This window comes from Mya arenaria, chromosome 1, assembly GCF_026914265.1.
Source record: "Mya arenaria isolate MELC-2E11 chromosome 1, ASM2691426v1".
Classification (NCBI taxonomy): Eukaryota; Metazoa; Mollusca; class Bivalvia; order Myida; family Myidae; genus Mya; species Mya arenaria.
In genome coordinates this window covers 56,423,220-56,449,481 of record NC_069122.1, presented here as the reverse complement: position 1 = coordinate 56,449,481, position 26,262 = coordinate 56,423,220, and the positions used below count along the sequence as shown (strand labels likewise).

The window sequence follows — 26,262 nt, the reverse complement described above, 5'->3', positions numbered from 1 at the left end:
AAAATAAATACACTTAATCAATTCAATATTCATATTCAAATCAATATTGCATGCATGAAAGAACAAAAAAGAATAATTTGCTTTCTATTATTTTCAATCGAGTTACACAATACCACGAGAGAGAAAAAGCAAACAATGTTTAGATTATGGGAGGATAATCGGAGCTTAGCTAAAATATTTCTATATTTGAAATTTTCCAGTAAAACAATGTAAGTTGATATTTTAAACGTTTCATTGATTTACTTAAACAAATACAAGGATGAATGTGTTTCCATGGTAGCACGCCAACCGGTTATATACATATCTCGTAATCCGTCTCTGAGCATGGGGACAAATGCACATACATTTGCAGACTCTGTAAATTGCCAAACGTCCGCAAACCCGGATGACTGAAGGATAGTTTTATCTCTGTTGACCCAGTTTAGACTTTGTGGGTTAACATGAAGTTCCCAGTATTGTTCTGTAATAATTGCCATGAGAATACAGTTATCTTGTTTCTCATTGTATAACTTGAGAAAATACTTAATGATACGAATATGTCGCTCAATATATTATGGAAATCTGCCTAGCTCTCCATAAAGTGACAAGGTATTTGTAGATCATTTGACATTTAGGACCCACTTGCAAAATTTTCTATGTACTCTTTCAATAACCTCTGTCTGGATAAAGCCCCATACTTCACAGTTATAGTTCAAAATAGACAAAACAAATGCATCAAATAGATTAAACGTAATATCAATAGGGATGCGGTTATGCTTGAGCAGAGCCTTAAGTGCATTCATAGAGCGCAATGCCTTTCCCGCCAGCGTGTTAGCTGCCTGCATGAAAGATCCACCACTGGAAAATACAATACCGAGGTAGTTAAATGAATTGACTATATCAACAGCCTGATCGTTATAAGTCCACTTATCTGTTTTTCCTATACGCCCCCCTTTCTAAATACCATTATCTTAGTTTTTTCCACATTGACCGTCAAATTCCATTTGCTACAATAAGTACTTAAATTATTCAAAGATTCCTGTAACCCCTCCCTCGTCTCTGACAGAATAGCCGCGTCATCTGCAAACAGCAATAAATATATTGAGATCTCATTGACTGTGAGACCTGCATTTAAGCTTTGTTGTAAATGGAGTTCGATATCATTGAGGAAGAGAGCGAAGCAAATCGGGGAGGTTATTTCCCCCTGGAACAAGCCAATGTTACTTTCAAAGAAATCAGACAAAGACCCTAAGTGTTTTATGCACATTTTCACCTCGTTATACATCGACCGCAACAGGGACAAAAACTTTCCATCAATACCAAGTTTGATTAGCTTGTACCAGAGACACCCCCTATCAATGCTATCATATGCCTTACGGAAGTCAACAAAACAGCAATACATTTTTTCTTCTTTCCTAATTGCCTTTGTATAATTGAGTTGAGTATGAAAACCGGATCAACCGTTCTGTACTTGCTATTGAATCCAAATTGAGCATCAGTCAGAATATCTTGCTCTTTAGCCCACATTTTAAGTCGGTCATTTAGTATAACTGTAAATAATTTAGCAATACAGCTTAGGAACGTGATACCGCGGTAATTATTAGGATCAGATGTATCTCCCTTTTTATATATAGGAATTATGGCCCCTGTTGCCCATGATGCATTATACAACGCGTGTCAGAGATTAGCGCATGTCCCTCGTTAAAGACATGATAAACGGATTAACCAGTTTTATTACACACGCACGGCTTCTGTTCGGTTCATACCTTAAACATGGTATTTTATTATAAAGGCAATTTTATAGTTTAAATAATTGTTATGCAAAGGCTCTAATAAAGTTAAGAAATAATACGATAATAACATATAACCAAATTAAAAAATAATTAGCGTCAGATTTCTTAAACAGTTAGAGATTTATTGCAAACTTCAAGTTGACAAATAAAATAATATTCTGCTAAAGTTGTGTAATCATGACGAAGGTATTCGAGTTTATTCTATGTTAGAGAATAGCACGGATAATGGAGACGTATATCTATGTACATAATAGTTTACTCTACACCTTTAACAAATTGCATAAATAGTTTAGACCTATAACAAATTGCATATATTAAGACATAATGTTAATATATTTTGTTTTATTTTGTTACATATAAAAGCAAATAAGATTGTCAAATTAGTTTAACAAACATCGGCAACACAATCCGTTGCCTGGGGCCATAAGTTATGAACCGGGAATTATGAGACCGGATGAGACCGAATTTTACGAGGAGAGACCGGGAAATAGTATCGCCCAGCGCCCCCAACCGGTGTCACGTGATCAAACTTCGTAAGTTGAAAAGGTATGAAGTGTAGTTAAATAGAGTAAAAATAGTGTTTTTTATATCTGTCATTGGAACACAAGCTGGGTGAGGGGAGGTTAGAGGTTATGTAAATGCAATATATCTTAAAAATATTACAACCTACCTTCAAATATAATTTCAAATAAAAAAAACAGGGGGCTAGTATTTGACGAAAATGGGGGCGTTTTGACCATTTTTCTCCAAGTGGGGGCTATTTGAGCAAAAGTTTGGGGCGTTTTGACTTGGGGGCTATTTGACTAGGAAGCTCTGTCATTCGATACGTTATGTTTAATAATATTGCATAATTGATTTAAAGTCTTTGCATTATCGTTTTTTGCGATCTTTGTTATGAACTAACTTATTTTGGATGATTTGACCGAGGTGAGCATCGTCCGATATGTAGTGTGTGTGGGTTAGAACCAGCCGTCCGGTTAGCTCAGTTGGTTAGCGCCATGCTAGTGTTCCGGCGGTCGTGGGTTCGAGCCCCACACCGGGCTAGTCTAAAATAATAGACGTGTTATACGGGATTCTTCCAATCCCTAACTTGTACGTGAAGGATTTGCCATATCAAAAATCTAAAAAAAATCCATCAACGTACAATTATTTGGACTACACACGTGGCGCACTTTTCCTCCCAGGCAGGGGCGGATCCAGGATTTTGGGTTAGGGGGGGCGTAACTTTTAATCACTCTAAAGGTTGCACTAGCAGATCCAGGGGCATACCTATAGTTCTAATATCATAACGAGGTTTCTATTAGGACGACTAAGTGGCTTATATAATTTGACTGATGTGTTTGTTTGTATGGGTTTTACGGCGCATCAACATGATCATGTTATATAGTGCCGAATTATTACAGTAAGGGAAGGCGGGAACGTTTAAATTGCGTGCACTCTGTGTTGTGTACGAGTACATCTCAAAAGGCAATGTTGTATAAAGATACGCGAGCGAAGCGAGCGAAGAAAAAATAGGAAAATATAGTATATTTTATTGTTTCCATACCAAAGAACATGTAAGCTCCGGGAATTTTAGGGGGGGCGTGCGCCCCCCCCTGGATCCGCTAGTGCCAGGGTTACTTTACTTGTGGCAGTGGTAAACGGCAAGAGTGCCTCCGTGGGCCTAAAAGGTACATGGGGGAAGGAGTGTAGTGTGTGTGGGTTAGAACCAGCCGCCCTGTTAACTCAGTTGGTTAGAGCGCCGTGCTATCCGGCGGTCGTGGGTTCGAGCCCCGCACCGGTGTGACGTAATACCGTAATACGTTAATTAACGTTATAGCCTGTGTGTTTCATCTATCGGTGTACTAAGACTTCCTTTGCTTATTGTAAAATCGAAGTTGATATAAATGTATAATATTTAATACATATATGTTGAGGATTTAATTACCTTTAAAATTATGTGGCCATAAAAGTATTTCTATTGTATATGTCCGACACCTGACCTATTTGTTGACATAGGGGTCGGCCATTTTGTTTACATCGATAGACGGTATACACCGATAGATGAAACATTGAGTATATTTAAGATATAATTAAGATTTAAATTAATGTGTCTACATACTGTATGTTTAGTAAAGTAGGGCATATTTGATTGTCATTTGAATATGGAGGTGGTTGACAGCCGACCTGGTACAAATGTACAAAATGGTCATGTTTATTACAAAAACGTGTATTCCTTGGGTTGTTAAGCGGTGGTATTTAAGTGAGGGGTTTTCGATGTGAAAACAGAGGGGTTAGGCAAGGCAAGGAAAGCGGCCTTGGGTCCTTAATGGACGACAGTGAGGATGCGGGATTACCTTAAATGTCATGCTGTATTTAGAACTTATTATTATACTTGGAAAGAACGTGGAACAATAAAGAACTGACATTCGAACTGTTGTTGTTTAATAACTTAAAGACTTCCAACAAGTTAAGTGAGAAGTAGCATTACGTGACACCGGGCGCACTTTTCCTTCCAAGTTTTTGAGAAGTGAAAATGGCGGACGTAGCTCGGGAACCGTCACTCTTATCACTCCGGTGGAACACTCCACAGTTCCTGCTGAGGACTAACCACTACACCCCCCCCCCCCCCCATTTAAAAAAAGAAGTGTTACCTTGTATTCCATAGCAGACGATTCCAGAATACTCCACGACTCACTGCTGGGCCATCATGATAGTCGCTGTACCACCATGATCCTCTCACCTCCCCTGACCCAGCTTGAGAAGAGGCAACGCCACGCCCTACTGTGGGGGGGGGCATACAGCCGCTTGCCATTGGAGCAAGCTAGCTGTAGTATTTCCTGCCAAGACTCCGACCTGTACCGCGCCATGGCATTGGCCATGGTTCCCAGGTGTAGTGGACTCCCTAACTTAGCCCCCTTCGCTTTGAAGAATGGAGCGTAGGTCTCTAGTAGCAGCCTACTCAGATCCAAGGCTAGTAGTGCCTCCTTAGCTGCCTCTGAGCAACTAGCAATCAAACTTGTGTAACCAAAGCACACATTGGGGAACTCCATCACCCACAAATCCACTGTTTCACGATCACCCATAAAACAATGAAGATGTATACGTTGGCTTGGCTGCACCCTTCCCTTCAGCATATACAACAGCTGCCACAGGTTGTCCTCCTGTTCCCTCACCCTTGCATGCAACACCATAACTTGATTCCCCCTCAATTTACATAAGTGTCCTGTCAAGAACTCGATGTTGCGTATTCCATTTTTTCGGCGGCACAGTATAGTCCAACCCCACTTCTCCAAGTGCGAGTACCCCTGGCAGAGCCAAAGTGAAACACCTTCAAAATTATTCCTTCATCCTCTGACATATCAAAGGTTGATTTAGGGTGAATCCCTATGGCAGTCCAGAAGCCCCTATTCATAAGTGCAGTTGTTAAGTCTGCACTTGGATACAACTTCGGGTCACAAAATACAGCCACACCCCACTCCAGCTTAATGGCAAAGTCACTATCACTGGGCTGACACTCTAGCATGGTAGTAATGTCCATCACAGGAAGACGCGCCCTACTGGCCATACTATCCAAATGAAAGTGACTGTCCTACCCAAGGGGTTTCTCCAACTCTGTCATTCCTCATTCCCCTGAATTCCTCTCTAAGGGACGCAGTTCTCTCACAACCAGGAGATCACACAGCACTAGCTGCGCTCTCCTATGATCCAAAGCCGCCGGAGATGTAAGCGGAAATGCATCACAAGTATCTGGAGCAGATACTCCCAAGATCTTTCGTACCCCGTCAATGCACTGGCGTTGATGCTGACATGAAGGATGGACACGGTCCTATGGACATGTTCACCATTCGCATGGTTCTTTCCAAGTCACTGGTCCCAATCAACATCCGGGCCATCACATTCAGGGCAGTCACTTGAATCGCCGATACCTCTTCATTCATGTGCTGATTTTCATTAAAGAAACCCCGTCCTCTACCTATCACATTCTGAACTGGAGACCTCTACCGCCACGCCTTACAGGTGACCTTGGGAGTGTGGGAACCCGACCCTTTCCTCCCCCCCTCCTCAGAGAAGACCTCGGAGCTGGTGGGTTTGTCTCCGTAGTCCACGTGGAGGCCTCCATGTCTGTCTTAGAAGCGCCATTCCCAATTCCATGTCCTGATGCAGAGGACTCCGAAGGAGCTGATCCTCATCCAACTCCTCTTTCTCCCTCTCCATCATGTAGGCCACCCGGTCTATGTCAGGATTATCAAGTATCCGAACATCGCTCACTGGCATGACAATCTCCTCTTTTTCAGCCATTTCTGGAAAAAGAAAATAGTACATATTGAGATTTTACTGCTTACACACATACCACCAGTACTTACCAATAGTAAGGGCGTCCGATGCTGTTACACCTACACATGACCCATGAAACCATTTGTGCTTACAAATGAAATAAAGGGTATTATCCACAACCCTGTTACCTGACCACTTCTGTGGGTTTTTCAGCAACTCTAAGATACAACCACTCCCGGCCCCTTCCAGGGCGGCGAAAGCTTTCAACACTTGCCCTTGATCACTGCAGTGTCCAAGAGATACACCCCATCACCTTCAGCGTATGATCTCTGGAGCACACGCACATCATAGTCTCGTTTCATGCGCTTGAGAGAGACGTGTCTAAGTTTTTCCTTGTTACTTCGTATGCTGCCTCAATATTCTTTATAAGAGTAGCAACATAAGTATCTGCTGAAACCAGAGTACCCGTTGATTGCGGGAACATGAGATATGCCGGGGTATTTACCGGTACCTCACAGCCTAAAATGAGTTTATTTGCAGTGAATCCTGTACTACGATTCACAGCACTCCTAGGAGCCCCTGCGATTTGAGGTAAACGTAGGTCCAACTGATCTTGTGAATCTCGTATATAGCATCTCACTGCATCCATCAGCATACGATTGTACCTTTCGACCTGCCCGTTCGCCGCTGGGCGATAGGGGGTTGTTCTAGCTTTATGAATTTCCAGTACTTCGCAAATGGCTGTATACAATTTCGACTCAAAATTGGAACCCTGGTCTGAAAAGACCCGAAATGGATACCCAAATCTAGAGAAAAACTGGTCAATAGCCTCCTTAGCTGTTACCTCCGCTGTTTGGTTTGGTAATGGTACACATTCAACCCATTTAGTAAAATGGTCGACCATCATCAACACATGCTGGTTACCCCTAGCAGTGACAGGTAATGGACCAAAAAAAATCAAAATGCACCCTTTCCATAGGTGCTCCAGCCTGATACTCTTTTAAAGGAGTAACACCACACCTGTCGTTTTTCTTGTGCTGATTGCACATTGGACATGAAGCAATATAGTTAGCGATGTCATCGCCCATACGATACCAGTAAAACTTCTCTTTCAGGCGTGCTTTTGTGCGGGCTACTCCCTGGTGGCCTGAAGATGGTATGTCATGGTTCAGCATCATAACTTCCTGCCGTAATGATCGCGGGATCACTAGATATTTATCCTCATCCTTCTTGCAAGACCTATAAAGAACAATTTCAATTAGTAGAAACTGCTCTTTATTGAGCCAATATGCCTAAGCACATGAACTTGTTAGAAATAGATCCTGCTCACTAGGACTTATTGTGTCCTTTAACCAAATTACCAAAATAGCAAGATCAGAGTCATGGGACTGGGACTGTTGCAAGTCTTCTATTTCGAAACCCCAACAAGTATGAATGCCATTGGGCACCTGCATACCATAAATTTTTAAATCTGTTGGTATGCCAATATATGCAATTGTAGCCTCCTTCGGCCCTATTACCGCCGCTGATACTGTAAAGTCACTCTTAACCCTAAGTAAACCTTCTTCGTCTCCCGCCTTGCCACTGTTACCCAAAATTTGGCACTTACTAAACTGTACCTGTGTACTTTCTGACTCAGTGTGCGCACTATCACCCTGTTACTGCGTGGCCATCTCCGGTGGCGCACTACCATTCAGGGCTGCAGCTCCCCCATGACAGTCGCTCACGGGCTCCAGGTGCTTGAAGGCGCTACCTTCTCCCATATCAGCCCTCTGCACTGCCAAAGAAACCGCATAATCCACATCCTGTGAAAAAATACCCCATTGGCTATCAGCTCTCACACAATACTTACAGCCACCACAAGGGAGGTCAGTCTCCCGTACCCCTACTTGGTATAAAGGGCATACGCCCGGATGAGGTCTATGCAAAAGCGCTTCCGCATTCACATGTTTCTTACCCGCACGATGCTCCAGTACCATGTTGTACTGGGACAACTCCTCCATCCATCTAGCAAGTTGACCTTGTGGTTCTTTGAAATTAAGTAACCAAGTTAGACTCGAGTGGTCGGTGCTGACCTTAAAAGGCTTACAGAGCAAATGGTGCTTAAATTGTCTTGTAAATCTTACGACAGCAAGCAGCTCTTTTCTAGTTGTGCAATAACAGCGTTGCTCCTTAGTCAGAGCATAACTACCATAAGCTACCACTCTTTCGACACCATCCTGCACTTGGACTAACACTGCACCTACAGCCATATCTGACACATCTGTATCTAAAATGAAATCACCTTCTACCCTAGGTAAAGATAATACTGGTGGCTGCACCAGTGCTCTTTTAAGTGTTTCAAATGTTATTTGCTGTTCATCTCCCCAATGAAACTTCTGCTTACCCACTACAGCATACAGCGGTTCTGCTACCTTCGAAAAGTTTTTGACAAATGTACGATGGTAGTTTGCCAATCCCATAAAACGCTCTACCTCCTTGGAGCATGTAGGAACCGGCCATTTGGACACAGTCTCCGTATCTGTAGTGGTTGTTCCTCAGCAGGAACTGTGGAGTGCTCCAACGGAATGATAAGAGTGACGGTTCCCGAACTACGTCCGCCATTTTTACTTCTCGAAAACTGGATTTCACTTCGATTTCCGATCTTTTTCAAAATATTTATCTAACTTTTTTTACTAATTGATCAATTTCAATAAAATTTGAAATATAACGTTAAAACCATTTTCTTTTATTCCGGGCTTTACATATTTCTCTATAAAAGCATCTAAAATGAAGAAAAACCAAGGACTTATTTTGGTAAGATCGGAATAGGGTACAAATGTTCCAATCATCTCTTCTATCCCTTGTCAATAGATTATGTACAGGGTAAATACGTCGAAGGAAACCCCTGTGGCCACAGTAATCTATTGACAAGGGTTTGAACACACTTATTTGCATTTCTCAAGAAAATGAATAAAGGTAAAACAATGTATTACAATTAAAGTGAAGATTTTAAACGCCTTTGATGGTGGGAAATCCCAAATAAATTAAAATTGCACCGTAAGTTCGTGTCAACTTCTCGTGTCCGGGGTGTAACTTTCTCTTGCATGGACAGATTTTAAAATAACTTGCCACATGTGTTTGACATACCAAAACAACGTGTCACGTGCAAGACCCATGTCCCTACCTCTAAGGTCAACTTCAAGGTCACACTTAGTATTTAAATAATACGGAATGCTGCATATATGAGACATAGACTAGAGTATAGGTAGTTGTGTCCAGGCAGTGGCTTTCTCTTGTATGGACACATATACAAATAACTTGCCACATGTGTTTGACATACCAAAACAACATGTCACGTGCAAGACCCATGTCCCTACCTCTAAGGTCAAGGTCACACTTAGTGTTTAAATAATATGGAATGTTGCATATGACATAGACTAGAGAATAGGTAGTTGTGTCCAGGCCGTGGCTTTCTCTTGTATGGACAAATTTTAAAATAACTTGCCACATGTGTTTCGCATGCCAAGACAACGTGTCGCGTGCAAGACCCATGTCCCTACCTCTAAGGTCAAGGTCACACTTAGTGTTTAAATAATATGGAGGTCACACTTAGTGTTTAAATAATATGGAATGCTGCATATATGAGACATAGACTAGAGTATAGGTAGTTGTGTCCAGGCCGTGGCTTTCTCTTGTATGGACACATATACAAATAACTTGCCACATGTGTTTAACATACCAAGACAACGTGTCACATGCAAGACCCATGTCCATACCTCTAAGGTCATGGTCACACTTAGTGTTTAATTAATATGGAATGCTGTATATATGAGACATAGACTAGAGTATAGGTAGTTGTGTCCAGGCCGTGGCTTTCTCTTGTATGGACACATATACAAATAACTTGCCACATGTGTTCCGCATACCAAGACAACGTGTCACGTGCAAGACCTGTGTCCGAACCTCTAATGTCAAGGTCACATTCCTTGCTTTATTCAAACATTTCATTGCCATGCTCCCTTTTTTTGTACTGTTCAAAGGTCAATGTCACATTCGGAAGCATTCGTCACATACTGTGACAGCTCTTGTTCTATTTATAAAATGAATAATATAAAAAACAAACGACTTTAGAAAAATAAAAAATCAGCACAGTATTGAGTTATCAATCAAAATAAATATTTTGTAACATTTGGACACGCGTTTGTAAAAATCCAAAATTTTAATTTACCTTACCAAAATAATGTTGTCTGCAATTCTGTACACAAATATTTAAAGTGACACTCTTATTCAATATCAATGCATACACATGTATAACAAACATATATTTTGACTGATAAACTACTTACTTAATAATGCATTTATGGAAAATGTTAATTACTGATAACAAGATTGTAACTGTGTATTTAATAGATGAATGCAAAAATATTAAATGATTGTTGAATGCTAAAAGATTTACTGTGATCTACTTTAATCTCAAAAGGTAGAAATACTGTGTTTTATGCACATTTCTTTCAAATTTAAATAGGTATCCTTCATTAGAACCATTGTTTTCAACATTTATTCACCCTTTTTGGAATAATTAAACAAAAGTATTAATGGTGGTAAATCTTATGTGGGAGTAAGAGTGCATCTTTAAATGTGTTCAATGACCACATTTGTCACAGTGGCCCCAGTTCATAATGTCCAGCTGATAGGCACTGTTGATGGGGTGGGGCTGAACTTTTCGCATATGCAGCAAAAGTCCTCTGCGGGCATCTCATGAGAATCATCACTATCACTTGATGGAAGGGACAGTTTTGTAGCCCAAGTGTCCTGTCCCTCAAGAAAGACTCTGGGACCAAATTCACCCTAGAGGCCTTGTACACAGACATTCCCTTCAACTTAACATCATTGAAGGCTCTATTAAGTAAACTAGCCTCATATTGATACCTCTTTGTTTTGCAAATACGGTAGTTGGAAACTGAAATAAACAAAAAAAATATCCATAAATTGAAAAAAAAGATCAAAAACATCAGTTCAGAACAGTAGATGTCAATACCAAAAATGTTTTTATTTGAACTTTTCAAATGATTGAGTGTTAACTATGTATTTTTAACAAACTTCATACTATAGAATCTGTCATACAATAGCATGTTGTGAAGATACAGATGAACCGCTGAACATAGAAGTCCTCAGCCAAGTGCCAATCTGCCACTGGGCGTTTTGCCTCTATCTCCATACACCCTCTAGTTGGTGGGGCAGGTAGTGGTGATCAGTCACTACCTTGTCTATATTTGCTTCCAAGTTGGTTCACTGCCTCCTGGCAAGAGCCATAAATATACCGTATGTATTTAAAAGTAAAATATCAAACTATCAATATATTTCTTTGTGATACTTCTACTTCATTTTTATAGGACCGTGATTAATATTGCTATCTAGGAATGTAAAACACAGTCAAAATCACAAGTCAGCTTTCGTAGTCTGTAAGTAATTTATTACTCAACTGAACATTGTCACATAAGTAGGGTAATAAAGTAATTACCCACCACGATTACACGTTTTACAAACTCAGGTATTGACAGGCCTCAGGTATCAACCATTCTGGTACCACAAATGAAAAGATACCAGGTACCGGATACTGGAATTTTTCAAATATTAGCATGTGTGTAATTTTTCCTACAAGATACTCTAATCGCTAGGATTTTGCATGGGAAAGAAGTGTACTATGGACTCATAGAGTCACACAAACAAAAAATTCTTAAAAGACTTTTGAAGCTGCTGATTATAGAATTACAGACCATAAACATTATTGACCAGACATAATGGACCATATTTTTGGACATCACGGACCATGATTTATAATTTTTCTTGCAGTTTTTTTTATGTTTGTAACATAACACTTTTGGGGGACTCTATGGACAATGTTTGAAAACAAGATGAACCATAAGTATTATAATGCCAATTCTTTTTTGCAAATGACTTATAAAATAGGAAAATAAGAATTTAACTGTGAAAGTATGCCAATGACGATGGCTTTTTACACTTTTATGATTGTGCCAGTTTAAGGCTGTCAGTAAAAAGTAATATATTTCTTTAATAATAATTATGCTGGCATTAATTATGGGCCATAATTACCTCTAATTAACGTCAGTCGTTCAAGCAGCTCCTGTCCGTCTACATGTTCATGAAGTCAGGTGGCGTCATGATGCAGCTACATGTACCTTTGTGTTTTGTGCTTTTTACTATCTATTAGGTGTACACTGGTCTCTTACATCTAATGTAATTTCATAGGGATTTGACAATGGTTACGTAATAAACATCAACCATTTGAAATTTCACAGGAATTTTTTACAGACTTTAGTTTGAAAGGCATTCGTAAAAAAGTTGATATAATATAAAAAGTTTTGCTCGGGGCTAGTGCTAGCTTTTAACACTGTATTTAAGTACACATTATTTCAGGTTTAAGCCCAAGAAGAAAATGACAACATAAGTGGCGGAAACTGCTATACACCATAGGGTCCCAACAGAAGAGATATGGCAGTGCAAATAAAACAAGAGAGTGATTCAGAGTCTGAATCTGGTAAGTTTTAGAATTTTGAAATAGTGATTTACATTATGGCTTTCATGAAATTGAGATAACTATCATAAAATATAAAAGTTATCTACAAGTGTGAATAGATTTTGTTACTACTCAATACATTGTTTATTTTTGCCCGTGTTGTCAATTTTAAAAATGCCATTTTTCTGTTTTTGATCTAATTTAATACATTTTTTCTGTCTAGGTGGATATATAGATCTTACTGGAGAAAAGCCGATGTTTATGAAGCCAAGGTAATACATTTACTCACACGGCCATCATAAAGAAATTCTTTGTTTGCAGTGGTCTTACCAACTCACAAAATTAATATTTATGCCTAACCACTGGTGTTGTAGGATCTTGTTCTCATGTTTAATGTTCAGCCATTATACAATTATTAAGAATAATTCCAAATTAACCCTGAGAACAAACTTCTGGTTTAGGCCACTTTAAAAAGTCGTTTTTAACATGGTTCTTCAAAATGTTCTGTTATATGGTACTTATCATGCAATCCATAATAGTTTCTCAAATTCGTTTTATTGCAACCATTGGCATTGTATTTTCAAACAAATATTTATTTTTAAATTGTTTAATTCCCAAAAAAATAATAACGATACCAAAAATGTAAAAAAAAATTGAAAAATATTTTTGTTCATAGATATATGCACTTTGTAATGTCTATATATTCGTACATGGGATGGAACATTTTACCACCCGGGTCACTAAATTTTAGCCCTCAGTGAATATATATGTCCCCAATAAACATAAAAGCATTTCTGATCCAAGTTCCAACCATTGTCGAAAACAGTCAAAGTAGTATTGATTTGTTTAAGGCACTGACAGGTTTATCTTTAAAGGTCATTTCTAGTATTATATCTCCGCCCTAAAAGTATGTTTTTGAGACTTGACATAGAGGGAAATAAGTATCTTCAACATAAAAGAAATAATGTGTTAGGACAATTTCATTTGTCATTGTCCAGAATTAACAGCACTCCCTTTAGTCTAGGGAATTGCCATATAACAGGAAAAATGCACTTTTTAAGTTCCAATGTTTAGTCTGAAATCCTTATTGATAACCTGAAACGATTTATCGTCAATCTTCACCATCTGTTATAAGCATATGTATAGATCATAGTTACTGAATTTAGATGAAAATATTTTATTATCTATAACCTGTGGCAAGTTGTTTGCCTGTCTGTTTAGTGACAATTCAAAAGTCACTCGCCAAATTGGCCAAGCGTATTATCAGGGTGAAAAGGAAAGAAAAAGATAAGATAAAAAAACTCCCATATTAAGTACCTGTTGGTAGGTATATTCTAAAATGCTTGCTCTCCAAGTGGTTGAAAGAGGTTAACAGCAGATCAGCAAAACGCTTTAAATAGTGTAATTCAAACTTGACAGTTTTAAACATTTGCATGTTGTATTAAACAAGTCGTTTTCAAAAGGCTAAAAATAAATATGAACCTATGACCTATGATGATGAACTCCATTAGTAGGTTATAATGTACCTCTGACCCTGTGTTTTTTTAGGTCAGTAGTTCAAAGGTCACAGTAAACAGCCTTGGAAAAACTATGTTTGCGCAATAACTTGACAACTATTTGAAACTTCAGTGGTTGGTTACCTTTGACCTGTAGATGACCCTTTTGTTTTTAGGTCAGCATGTCCATGGTCATGGTCAAAGGTCTAAGGAAAGTTTGGTTAGCACAATAACTAGACAATGTTTGACACAGGAAATTGAAATTTAATTTGATAGGTAGGGCGCCCTTGATTGGTAAATGACTGCTGTTGGTTTTGAGGTCAATGGTGAAGGTCAACAGTCATAGGAAAACTTTGTCCACACAACAACTTGAGAACTGTTTGACTTTAAACTTCAGTTTACTTTCTTGAAGTCAATAGGTCAAAGATCATGATCTAGGACTATAAAACTCCAGTGGAAGGTTCAATTGACCAGTAGATGACCCCAATTGTTGTGTCCTTAGGTTGAAGATCAATAGTCTTAGGAAAACTTTGTATGCACAATAACTTAAAAAAAATGATTTAGGACAATGTAGATCGCCATTGCACACTGACCATCAGATGACTGCTTTTAAGTAGGATTAATATATTTTATTTAAAGTAGATTAATATGAATATCCAGAACTCAATGTTACAATTTAGTTAGATTATTGATCATGAACATTTGGTGATCCAAGCTGAGGTCAGTAGATCAAATGTCAAAGTCTCCGTGAACCCTATTACATGTACACAAACATTGCTGTTAAATTGGGTACTAGTTAATATTTATATGCATCCTGACTGGCTACATATCAAGTTCTTTAGAAATATTTTGTGTTAGGGGTCAAAGTTCAATGCCACAGTCATTGCCATTGAAATTTACTTTAAATTCTTTCATGCTATTTAGAACATGTTTCTGGTAAAGAGGTATTCAGAGGGTATTGTCCTTAACAAATATCTTTCATATAAAAGCTTTAATGTATGGAACCTTTTTTCGTTATGAATTTATATGATTTACACAAAAAGTCAATGGTGGTGAGTAAGTTTTTTTCTTGTTTTACAGTGTTGAGGATGAATTGGAAAAAGTGAAATCCAGCACCACCATCTCGATACGTCAGGTACCCCATTTTAAATTGATGTCAGTTTTAATATTTACCATATTAGGGCCTTTTGACCCTTTTTTGCCGTAGCTGATACCCGGCGATTTCCCAAAGGGCCAGACCCTGTTGTTTTCCCCCAAAATGCCTCCGAAATTCCCCATTTTCAAATATATTTTTGTAATATTTTTTTTTTCAAATTTTATATAAAGAGAACCGCACAATTCATTTAATGATGTTTCTGAGTGATATATTTACTGCTTAAATATTTTAGTCAGTACTCCCCACTTTGAACTGGAAAAAAACGCTGTTTTCCCCACAAAATCTGATAGAGTGTCTTTCGCAATGATACGCAATGATACATTAGGTAGATCCAAGCTTCATCTTTAAAACTAAGTCAATGGTAAGGGGAAACAACAGCAGAATCTGTACCAATTTTTGTCTAGCCCACTTGACATACATGTAGTTGTCACAATAGTGGTTATGTGTATGTGAGTGCATCTGTCCAGACAAAACTTTGTTCTGGCTTTATCTTGGCTATGCAAGATAGGATTTTCTAAAAAATTGCCATGAAGGGTCACCATGATAAGGTGGCGTGTCACGCACAAGACCCAGGTCTGTACCTCAAAGGTCAAGGTCAAAGGTTGAAATGATCCTTGTCTGTGCTGTATCTTGATCATGCATTATAGGATTTTCAAAACAATTTGCATTATAAGGTCACCATGAGGAGGTTGCGTGTCGGTCACACAAAAGACCAAGGTCTTTACTACTGTTGATAAGAATGGTCTTGACTGAACCTTAAATGGGCTGTCTAAAACTTTACCACGCATTAAAAAACATTTTAGGATTTAAAAAAAAATTGCTATGGAGGTTAATCATGCTGAGGCATAGAGTCCTAGAACGCCTATTGGTCAACTCCATGTTATTCTATTTTGCATGGAAGAGCATTATGTCTGTGTCAAAGGCTCTTTCACTGGGCTGGTCATGTCGCCATTTGGCGGACATTAAAGACTTATTTTTTTGTTGTTGAACGAACAACAATGATGTGCATTGGCATTGGTTCTTCCAATTCCGTCAAAGCATGGTAGACAAGTAAGGACACTTTGCCCGGTGTAGGCATTACTTTTGAATAACTTGTGTGTCTTCTTACATGGCATACACATTTGTCATGGTCAGTTGATGACCTTTAATGATTTTGTGACCAGTCAAAATGGTCAAGGTTGTGGTGACCTTTACAAGAAAACAATAGGCACTCCCTACAGGTGATCCATACACTTTAGGGAATTGTAGTTTTGTTGAAAAAATGTGGTTGCTATGTTAATCAGAATGAACAAAATACCTAAACAGAGTTAAAAGTGAAGATTACATTGAATCAAACTATATGGCATGAGATGCATTTTAAAATAAGTGGCAACAGTGGCATGTTATTTTACAGCTAGTGTCCTGGCAGAAGTGTCCCTCTTAGTATTCCCCCTTTGCATATGTTTTCGCCTGATTCAGCTGTATTTGAGTCTTGAGTGTACATATGCAAGCAGAAAACATGCAACATTTGTATAGACTTGTTGAAAATTAAAACCCTTTCCAGTGATATGATAAACATGTATATGCATGAAGAAACCATGATTTGCAGCTATTTTGCCACCCCTAATAAAGCACTCTTAAATGGCACATTTATTCCCTTTTATACATTTGTCAATGACAAGGCTGTTAATAGGTAGGATACTATTGTATTTGCTGGCAGTACTTTTGTTATAATTATGTTCTGTTGTTGTTTTTAACATAAAATTTATTAATACTGGCCATAGGCCCTGCAGTGCCGGGTGAATGCGGTTGTTTTGTCTAAGCTTTAAATATAGCGGGAAATGGGTCGTACCTAGGGTCCCTGGGGTGCGGAGGCATTTTGCGGGGATTTTACCATCTGTTCGTCCCCGTAGGGCGGGGATTTTAGCCGGGGTTGGCTGGGCCGAAAGTCAAAGTCCCCGCTATTCCCCGGACCAGGGGTATTGGTTGCAATTGACTGGTGCATTAGAATGTGTTGGATCATGTATTTAAGGGGAATTAATCTGATGGTTATCAATGTAATCAACCTTCCATTTTATATTAGAATTTAATGATGGCATTACAGTCCTATATTATTAGAGATGGGTAAAATTGACAAACACTTTTTACAATTTATTTGAATATTTCAACAGAGTATTGTGATATTATATTTTTTCCAAATACTAAATTAGATACTGCATGGAAATTAAACCTTTTTATGGGGGTGATTTATCGCAAAGCTTATGAATTCCCATTGTTCATTCGTTTTATGTTAACATTGTTCAGGCAACATTTAGCAATACAATTATTTGGGAGGGTTAATTTTTTCAGGTCTGTTAAGGAAAGGAAATCATTCGATAGTTCACATTTTTAGCTTTATTATTTTATATGCCTGTTTTATAAAAAGGGACATAATGTGGATAAGTCAGGCGTCGAATGCTTTTTCCACATTCCAACTTTTGTACAATAATCACCATATTTGCCATAACTAGCCATGTTACACTTACAATTTTAAAGACATATTGTGTGACAGTTTGCAACTCTTGTTAATGGATTTTGACAATGTTATTTTTATCAGGTTCCAGAGGTTAAAGGTAGTACCTGCCAAGATCTATTGGACATCACTAAAGTTGAACCTGCGGAAGATCCAATTTCTTCAGAACAGAACTTAGAATTCCCACAAGGTTTGTTTTTCAGTCAATGAGAGAATAGCTAATATTTTTGTTTGCATTAAATTAAAAAACAAATGATTACTCACAATTCAGAACTGTTTTATTATTGTGATTTAGACAGATAATTGAATCACTTTGAATATGTTTGAAGAATATTGAAATGAAAACAATTACTTGGCAATCACTTGGCAAGTATGTTTCCATTGTTAAATTCAATCCAATGAAAAAGATAATTCAAGAAAATAAATTACATACTTAATCAAACCGTCTTTGTCAACACAATAATTCAAAAAATGTTTTAACTTAGACTCATCTCACTTCACTGGTAGCATGCCCTTGGCCATTACATGACCCCTTTTGTATATGGGTCGTTAGGTCAAACATCATGGTCAACAGTCTTTTAAAAACTTTGTCTTTTGAAAACTTTGTCTGCAAAATAAATTGAGAATAGTTTTGATCTAGGTGCCTATAAACCTCAGTTGCCCTTGACCAGAAGAGGGTTCCTGTTAATTTTGAGGTCAGTAGGTCAAAGTTTGCAGTTTTGTCTGCACAATAACTTGGGAATGGTTTGACTACTGACCATCAAACTTCAGTGGTAGGTTGCCATTGACCAGATAATGACCATATTGTGGTCAGTATGTCAAAGGTCAATAATCTATGCATTTTGTTTATTGTTACATTGAAATGCATCTGAATCGAAGTAAAAAATGCTATGCAATGACTGAGAGTCATAATTGAGTTTCTTTTTGTTTATGCAAAACTCCAATTTCTATTCATAGATTATTTGCAGTGTTGTAGGGTTTTGCTATTGCTTCATCATAGCAGATGTTAACTTAGAGGTCAATTGTCTAGCTCTTCGCTCATGAATCATTTGGTGGGTGATGTCAGTTCTTAAATTTGCTTGTTTAAACTCATTATTGCCGTTAAGCAAGAGTTTCTGACAAACCAGCACTCAGGGTGCATAATGTTTTACAAACATCTCTTGTTTGTTTTCTAGTGTCATTGGTTTTGTTGGTAGAAATATCTTCCAAGAAAAAATACTCTTTATATATAAATAAGTATGACAAATAAGATGATCCTTTTTTCATGTTATTTAAGCGACAAACACAAGGAAAAGGACCAGAAAGGCAAGAAATCGATCAACTTCCCAATCGTCTGATGAGCAGGAGGTGCTGAAGAAAATATCAAGAACAAGTCCAACTGATTTTAAGCTCTTTCAAAAATATTTTGCAAAAAGATGGTCAAAGGATGGTTTAGTCATTGGTGGTAGATCTTATATGCTTAGACCAACTGAAACAAATCCTGAACAGATTGTCCGCTCTGATATTGGTAGAGTTGTGCTACCCTTTTCTGCTTCTTTACAGCCAAATAAAACCAATGATAAAGGCAATGAGCCAGAAGCTCCTAACACAACATTCCCTAAAGCAAAAACGAGTAGGGGAAGTAGATCAACAAGCACTGCTAATGCATCTAAAAGTATATCAAAATCTACTTCAAACAAGCCGATAGATGTTGAGAGCAGTACGGCAGCTCATGGAGACAGACCAAAAGCAATGCGAAGCAGCTCAAAAACCATGACTGGTAAAAATAGGCCAAAAGACAGTGGAAACAAGCATTCAACTAAAAGAATCCGGACAAAAAAACCTAGCCCAACATATGCAAATGACAGTTGCTTAAAATCCACTCCAAATGAAGCAATGGATGGGAAAAGTTTTTCTGATATTGTGAAAGGGAAAAATGGGAGGTCTGACTTACCACAGAGCCAAACAGCATGCTCTGGACTTGCACATTTACAGAGCAGGAATACACTGCATAGGTCAGATCTTCCTGAGCCTTTGTTTGAAATGTTCAATAGGACAAAACATCCAACAGAACACCAAAAAGAGAAATTTTATCCAATTCTTGTTTATGAGCTTCTCAAAGTCTCACATTTACAAGCACAAAGTTGCACTGACAGGGGGACATCATTAAGATTACAGAAAGAAGTTTTATTGCAGCCAGGAACAAATAAAAACAGTGATGTAATTAGTCATTCCATCGCAAAAAGAAGTCCACCTTCTGTAAGTACCACACCACTGTCTCAAGGTTTGCCAGATTTATATAAACTTGAAATTACGGATAGTGATGGAACCCTTGCTGAACCGAATGAAGATCAAAAGCCAAAAGGAAAGAATACTGCAAGGTTAAAGTTAAGCAAATTTTTGCAGAGAAAAGGATCAAATAATTAAAATAAATGACTTCATTTGAAACAAAAGCCCTTGATTTAGCGATGGTAGTTCAATCTTACACTGCTAGGTCTAAAGTTATATATCATATATATTTGCTGCTTCACAAACTTGAAAGTTATGGGCTGAATAGGAATCAAGCTTATTGTCACGTTCGACAGTTCGTTCAAATTTTGTCCTGTCCATATCTTTCTCATTTAAAGTTGGATTTTAAAAGTTTTTGGCAGTAGTGACCACCATAGCATGAGGGTGTGTCCAGGACAAGACCTGTGTCCTTACCTTCAAAGTCAAGGTCACAAAAACTTCTAGATATGACCTGTTTTTTGTCTGATCCCTATCTTTCTCATTTATGGTTGGGTTTAAGAATTATTTGGCAGAAGTGACCACCATAGCATGAGGATGTGTTGCTCTTAGGACCTTCCTTCAAGGTCAAGGTCACAGCAACCATTGAATTTAGTATGTTTGGCTATATAAGCATAAATTATAATAGTTTGTGTACACTCAATATCTTTCTCATTCATGGTCAGATTTTAAAATTATTTGGTGTAAGTGACCATCATAGTATAAGAGCATTTCTCACTCAAATACCATATCCCTACCTTCAAAGTCAAGGTCAAAGCAATTTTTTTGAACTTAGTATGTTTTGCTATAAAAGCCATACTGACGATAGTTTGTGGCACATTTACCTTTAGTGAAACACATTCTACCTTATTTCTTAGATTGTTCCATGGCAAATTTCTGACACTTGGGCATGCAGGGGTATTAATCACATTCTATGACAGCTCTTGTAGATTTATTAGACATTTTATTCAACAAAAAAGCCTTTCTTTAAATGTCCTAATAGACGTGCATGCCCTGATAAATGCAGAGGAGATCTTTTAGAGGGCCTATTTTCCTAATTGGTAAGCCATAGGTTTTCGACTTAGCTTACTATCCAGGTGAAGGGTAATAGTGACATGTGCAGTTTGTATTTTATATATATGACCGTATACATTACAGATTATCGAGTTTAGCAGATTTAAAGGAGTTTGCTGAATGGGGGATAAAAAGGGTATTTTAGTAGGTAGTTTTCTTAAAATGGCATACTTTTAGGGCATCTAATAGAACATTTAGGGTATATGAAAAAACTAGCATGATCTACTTGTTAAAGTTGTTATTATATTGACATGTCCTCCAGCTGCTAAAACCTTCACTGTTCACTGTATTTCAAATGAAATTTTGTTGTAGGTATTTAACCATTATTGGATCACATATAAACCAAATATAAAACTAAAAAATGTAAAAATAAAAAAAAAGTTTAAGTATCTGTGATTTCATAGCCTCAAGTGTAAGAAGTGATTCCTATTAAATGTAAATGATATATATTTCTACATGTACCAGGTATAGATTGGATAATCAGTACAATGGTGATAACTCGAGGACTCTTAGGATTGACCTGATAACTTACACAATGTTTCGAGTAGTCCCGATTCAATATATTTCAGTCATGAATACAAATCCTTGTTTTGATCTGACACAAGTTTCTATTGTTATGGTTATAGAATTGTTTGGGTGATGGGTAGCTACAATATGCTCTTTTTGACTGTGTATACATTATAGTTTTGACAGGATATATTTGTCACTGTAACTCTGTTTACTTGTAACGTAATCATTCAGTTAGCAAGGAATAAGTAGTCAGAATTCTGGGTAGGGGGTAGTCATCACTTCTGTGATAGCTGTAGTTAATTGATATCAGAAGTTAATCTGGTGTTCTGTTGATTTTTTGTAAACATTTAAACCAAGTTTAAGAGTTGAGAACATGTAGTTTTAACTGTATACAGGGTGTGTGCAATGTCGTTATGTTATGCAATTGTATGTGCCATTCTCTGTTATGCCATAATACTTCTTTTTATCTGTATACAAGGTGTGTGCAATGTCGTTATGTTATATAATTGTATGTGCCATTCTCTGTTATGCCATAATACTTGTCAATGATCTTATAAATGTTGTTTTATACTCTTTGTTTTCTATTATTTTTATCTGATTTCTATTGATTTATTTATGTTTTGGTGTGAATCATTTATTATACCCCTACTTCACAAAGTGAAAAATGTTAGTTTTATTCTAGTTTTTGTATGTTACATATTATATCATTTTATAAGCATAATTGTATATACTCAAATCTTGTTTAATATCAATGAGTGTTCACATATGCATGTTTCAATGCATGACAATAATGAAACAAACTTGAATTGAGGGTACACTAGGGTCAAATTGGATTAAGTATCCCTTTTTGCAATATTTCAGTACCTACTGGTAATTTTTTGATCTAATTTGATTTGATTATTTAGATTTAATTTGATACCAGACATATGTATTTATCTTATTGGGAAATAAATATTATTTCATTTCAGATTTGTGAACCCTGCATAGACTTGAGTGTAACCTTAATTTATACAAAGTGATTTTGAAATATTATTGTTTGTTTTGGATATTGAAAAGAAGAAAAACGCATCTTATTTTCTTTAATATTTTTCTGCATGATATCTGAGACACATTATAATATATTAAATGGAAATATAAACATTTTAATCACAAAGACAATTAGACAAAAACTAAAATAAATATTGTTCTTCTCAAAACAATACAATAAGTGGTAGTAAAAATCAATTTTTAATATTGATGACCACTAACCATACATCCTATTGAAAACTGCCATTGTTAAATGAAAATTCCGACTTTAATGCGGCATTCCTCCTTGCCCCATTTTGAGATATTCATGATGAATTTCTTTTTTGCTCTAGAATTTTATTTCTTAAAAATATTGAGCAATGGTTCATATTAACATAATAAATAATAAAATTAATTTTTAAAAAATCTATCATTTTGAATCGTGCCACGCTTATATGTGGAACAGTAAGTTGAGATTAGATTGAGAAAAGACTTGCGTATTTTCATGAAATTGGGGCCAGATTTCACCAGAAATATCATAAAGAAAGCATGTATATAGAAAGCATCATATACATTGTATGTTCATCTATCTAGAATATTGAACTTTCCCCATTTTATGATTCATTTCTTGAAATATCATTTATATTTAAATTATTAAGATCTAGAAATGTTATTTCTGTGCTTAATTTAGGTTTTTGATGAAACAAAATCTAACCACTGAAAACCTATCGTCATAATGACGCTAAACATACGATCAAATTGGCATCTGATCAAAACTGAATATCTATAATATATAATTATGTGATAAAATAGTTGTAACGTTGTAATTGTATATGTTTCACTGAATGGTTGACTTTCTCCCTTACATTTTGTTAGAAAATTTGTATTGATTTTTCTTTGATAATATTTCATTATTCGATAATACTTATTTTCATTTTCATTTTCGCATATACTCATTTGATTAGTTCTAATTGCAAATTAGTTTTTTGACAATTCTGATAAGAGTTTTACTGTTTGCTCTGCTTGGTTCAATCTCTACTTCAAAGAAGGAAATGAGGAATTATTTAATCATTATTGTCACCGTAATTATCTCATATCTTGAACCTATTGCTTCAGCTTTACTCTTTGACAATTGTCATTGTTAATTGACACTTCCATATTCTTCCTTGATACATGTAGCATATTACCTGGTATAATCATTTAATTCTCATTGGTTACTTCTACTCTTTCACATGGTATCATAGCCATGCATTGACTATTGCAAGTTTGTAGAAATATAATGGTTGTTTGCTATAAGCTGGTAAATGTGACGGTGAGTTATCGTTAGTTATACTTGTTTAACCCTTTGTAAACCTGTTAATTGATTACTTTTATCAAACACTTCTGGCTACATCACAAACTAATTGAAAATTTACAGCGCTTATCATTCATTTATTCTGATTTGTATTTGTTATGTTATGTAGATATATAGTGCGTTTTCATTGTTGTATTTATTGCGCAATTTGGATATTGTGTGTATTTATTTGAATGTCATCATGTCAAAAATTTTCCTAGACACACTTTAACCAGTTTTCAACCAGTGGCTAGGTCTGCCCCTACATGGTAAGATATGTATAAGACTTGGACTTTTAATTTATAAACATATACAAACAATATTTATTTATAAATCATTTAGCTGTTATAATTTTAAGCATGCAAGCAGCATAAAATCTTATTCCATTACGTCAACTTCTTTTAAATGGTTTTGTTATCAATTCAAGTCTGACGTATTCAATTATAAATAATACAATTGTATACAGTTATTGCAATGTTAGATAACAAGTGTCATTATTTTCTTCTGAGTATTGTTTTACAATTATTGGGTGCCTTCTCCTTATAATGTATGTGTATGTTCTATTGTAAATATTGTTTGTCCGCATGGGCCGTATGGTTTATTGGATGTGAAATCAATCTTCTTCTATCATTTATATTAGTAGTCTGTACACAAAAAAAATACAAAAACATATCACAATAATCATAAGCATAGTAACTAACTGTCTTTATTATTGATTTACATGAACATTTGTAAAATAGGGATAAGACTATAAGTATCTTCCATGGCCGAGAGTCAAAGATAGGTTCATCCCGACCCGACCGTAGGGTGTTTTGCGGAAACGAGGTTTACCGAGTAATGTAAACTTTGAAATAAGAACTTTGACCACAGGGAATTAACTAGAAAGTTTTGTACTTTTTTCTTTTACAAAGGAAATCTTGTTGAACTACATGTATCATAATAGGAGAATTAATTCATTTAATTTTATAACATGTTCATAATCCCATAGACTATTTGGTGTTTCTTGTTGGAACAGTGTTTGGACTTATTTTGGATTAACTACATGTATGAAACCTAAATGAATCTTTAATAAAGCATCTATTTTGAACATCTTAACTGGACTTGTTGTAAAGCTTAAATTGATCCTAAGTACAACTACTTGCTGTTGAGCCAGCTCAATCCCCAAATAAATGGCAAGATGCACGTGCCCCTTTGAAAGTGCGACTCGGACTTGGTGACCCCTTACTATACAGGTTGGTATATCAAGTCCTATCATGTAACTTTAGAATATGATTGATGTGCGTGGTCGCATATGTATGAGAAGAAAAGGTACATTTCTAAAGAAAGAAAAATGGAAAACGCATTGCTTGATGACAATGTCTTGAGCATAATGTTCAGACTAATTTTGATAGCAAGATGAAATGACCATATCATGAATATGCCCCTTTTGCAAGAACATTCAGTTGAATGCACCACCAATAATTTAAGAAGTTCTCATTCTATCTACTCCAGCGTCAACTTCGATTCAATTTTCTTTAAATACATTTACAATACAGCTGCCGTATTGAAAAGGCATGTTCTAAAACCCGGCCAGGCCAGGCCATATTTTATACATATTGAGAGTACAAGCACTGAATATACTGGAAAACAATTATAGGCCTTTATTTCGAAATGAAACTACATGTTTAATATGACGATTTTTTTCGGAGTTTTATTTAGAAAACAAGTAGTTAATTAAATATCGACACTAATCGTATATTTTTTTAATTAAATGCACAGATGTTGGTTTATAAATCGAATGTTAAAACAAATGGGTTCAAACTCAAATTTGACATACATATATATATATTATTTTATAAATACATATATATTTTATTTGTGATGATTTTTATGTTTTGTCTTTTTTAAAGATGTAGATATTTCATCTTACAGTTCATATAGTTGAACATTAAGTTGTTCAAAACTGTACATGCATAGCTTAATTGAAAACCTGTTTTGTTTAAGAAAAACATCCCTTCAGATGCCATTGCTCGCGCACCCATCCCACTGCCGTTTTAAACCCTCACATCGCTGTTGATGACGCTCCGTTATTACCCCTTCTATCGTGGTTGTTAACACTTTTATTGCCGCTGTTATCCCTCCGATGGCCGTCGTTTACTCTCCTACGCTGTTAAATCTCCCACCTTTCAGTACCTTTGATTTTTTTATTCCTTCCGCCGTTGGTAACCCTCCCATCTCCGTTGTTCTCCTTCCTATTGTCGTCGATTAAATTTCTTTCGCGGCCATTAGTAGCCCTCATAACACCGTTGTTTCCACCCCCGTATCCGTTACTACGCCTTACGTCGTCGTTGTTTCCTGTTTATATCTTTCCCATCGCCGTTAATTCCGCTCCATAAGTTGTTGTTTTAAACTTCCGTCGCCGTTT

General features: G+C 36.7%; 2 protein-coding genes across 2 annotated transcripts; one reads left to right on the top strand and one right to left on the bottom strand.

Moving 5' to 3' along the window:
• The first annotated feature begins 2,284 nt into the window (after nt 1-2,284).
• On the top strand, nt 2,285-24,940 carry LOC128240835 (uncharacterized). The gene is made up of 6 exons (XM_052957762.1): nt 2,285-2,318; nt 12,450-12,570; nt 12,773-12,821; nt 15,126-15,180; nt 17,777-17,882; nt 18,969-24,940. The coding sequence occupies exons 2-6, from the start codon at nt 12,525-12,527 to the stop codon at nt 20,096-20,098; spliced, it is 1,386 nt and encodes a 461-aa protein (XP_052813722.1). The 5' UTR covers nt 2,285-2,318; nt 12,450-12,524; the 3' UTR covers nt 20,099-24,940.
• On the bottom strand, nt 4,460-4,945 carry LOC128228112 (putative deoxyribonuclease TATDN2). The gene has a single exon (XM_052939222.1). It carries the CDS (start codon nt 4,943-4,945, stop codon nt 4,460-4,462), a length of 486 nt encoding a protein of 161 aa, XP_052795182.1.
• Nucleotides 24,941-26,262: the final 1,322 nt, after the last annotated feature.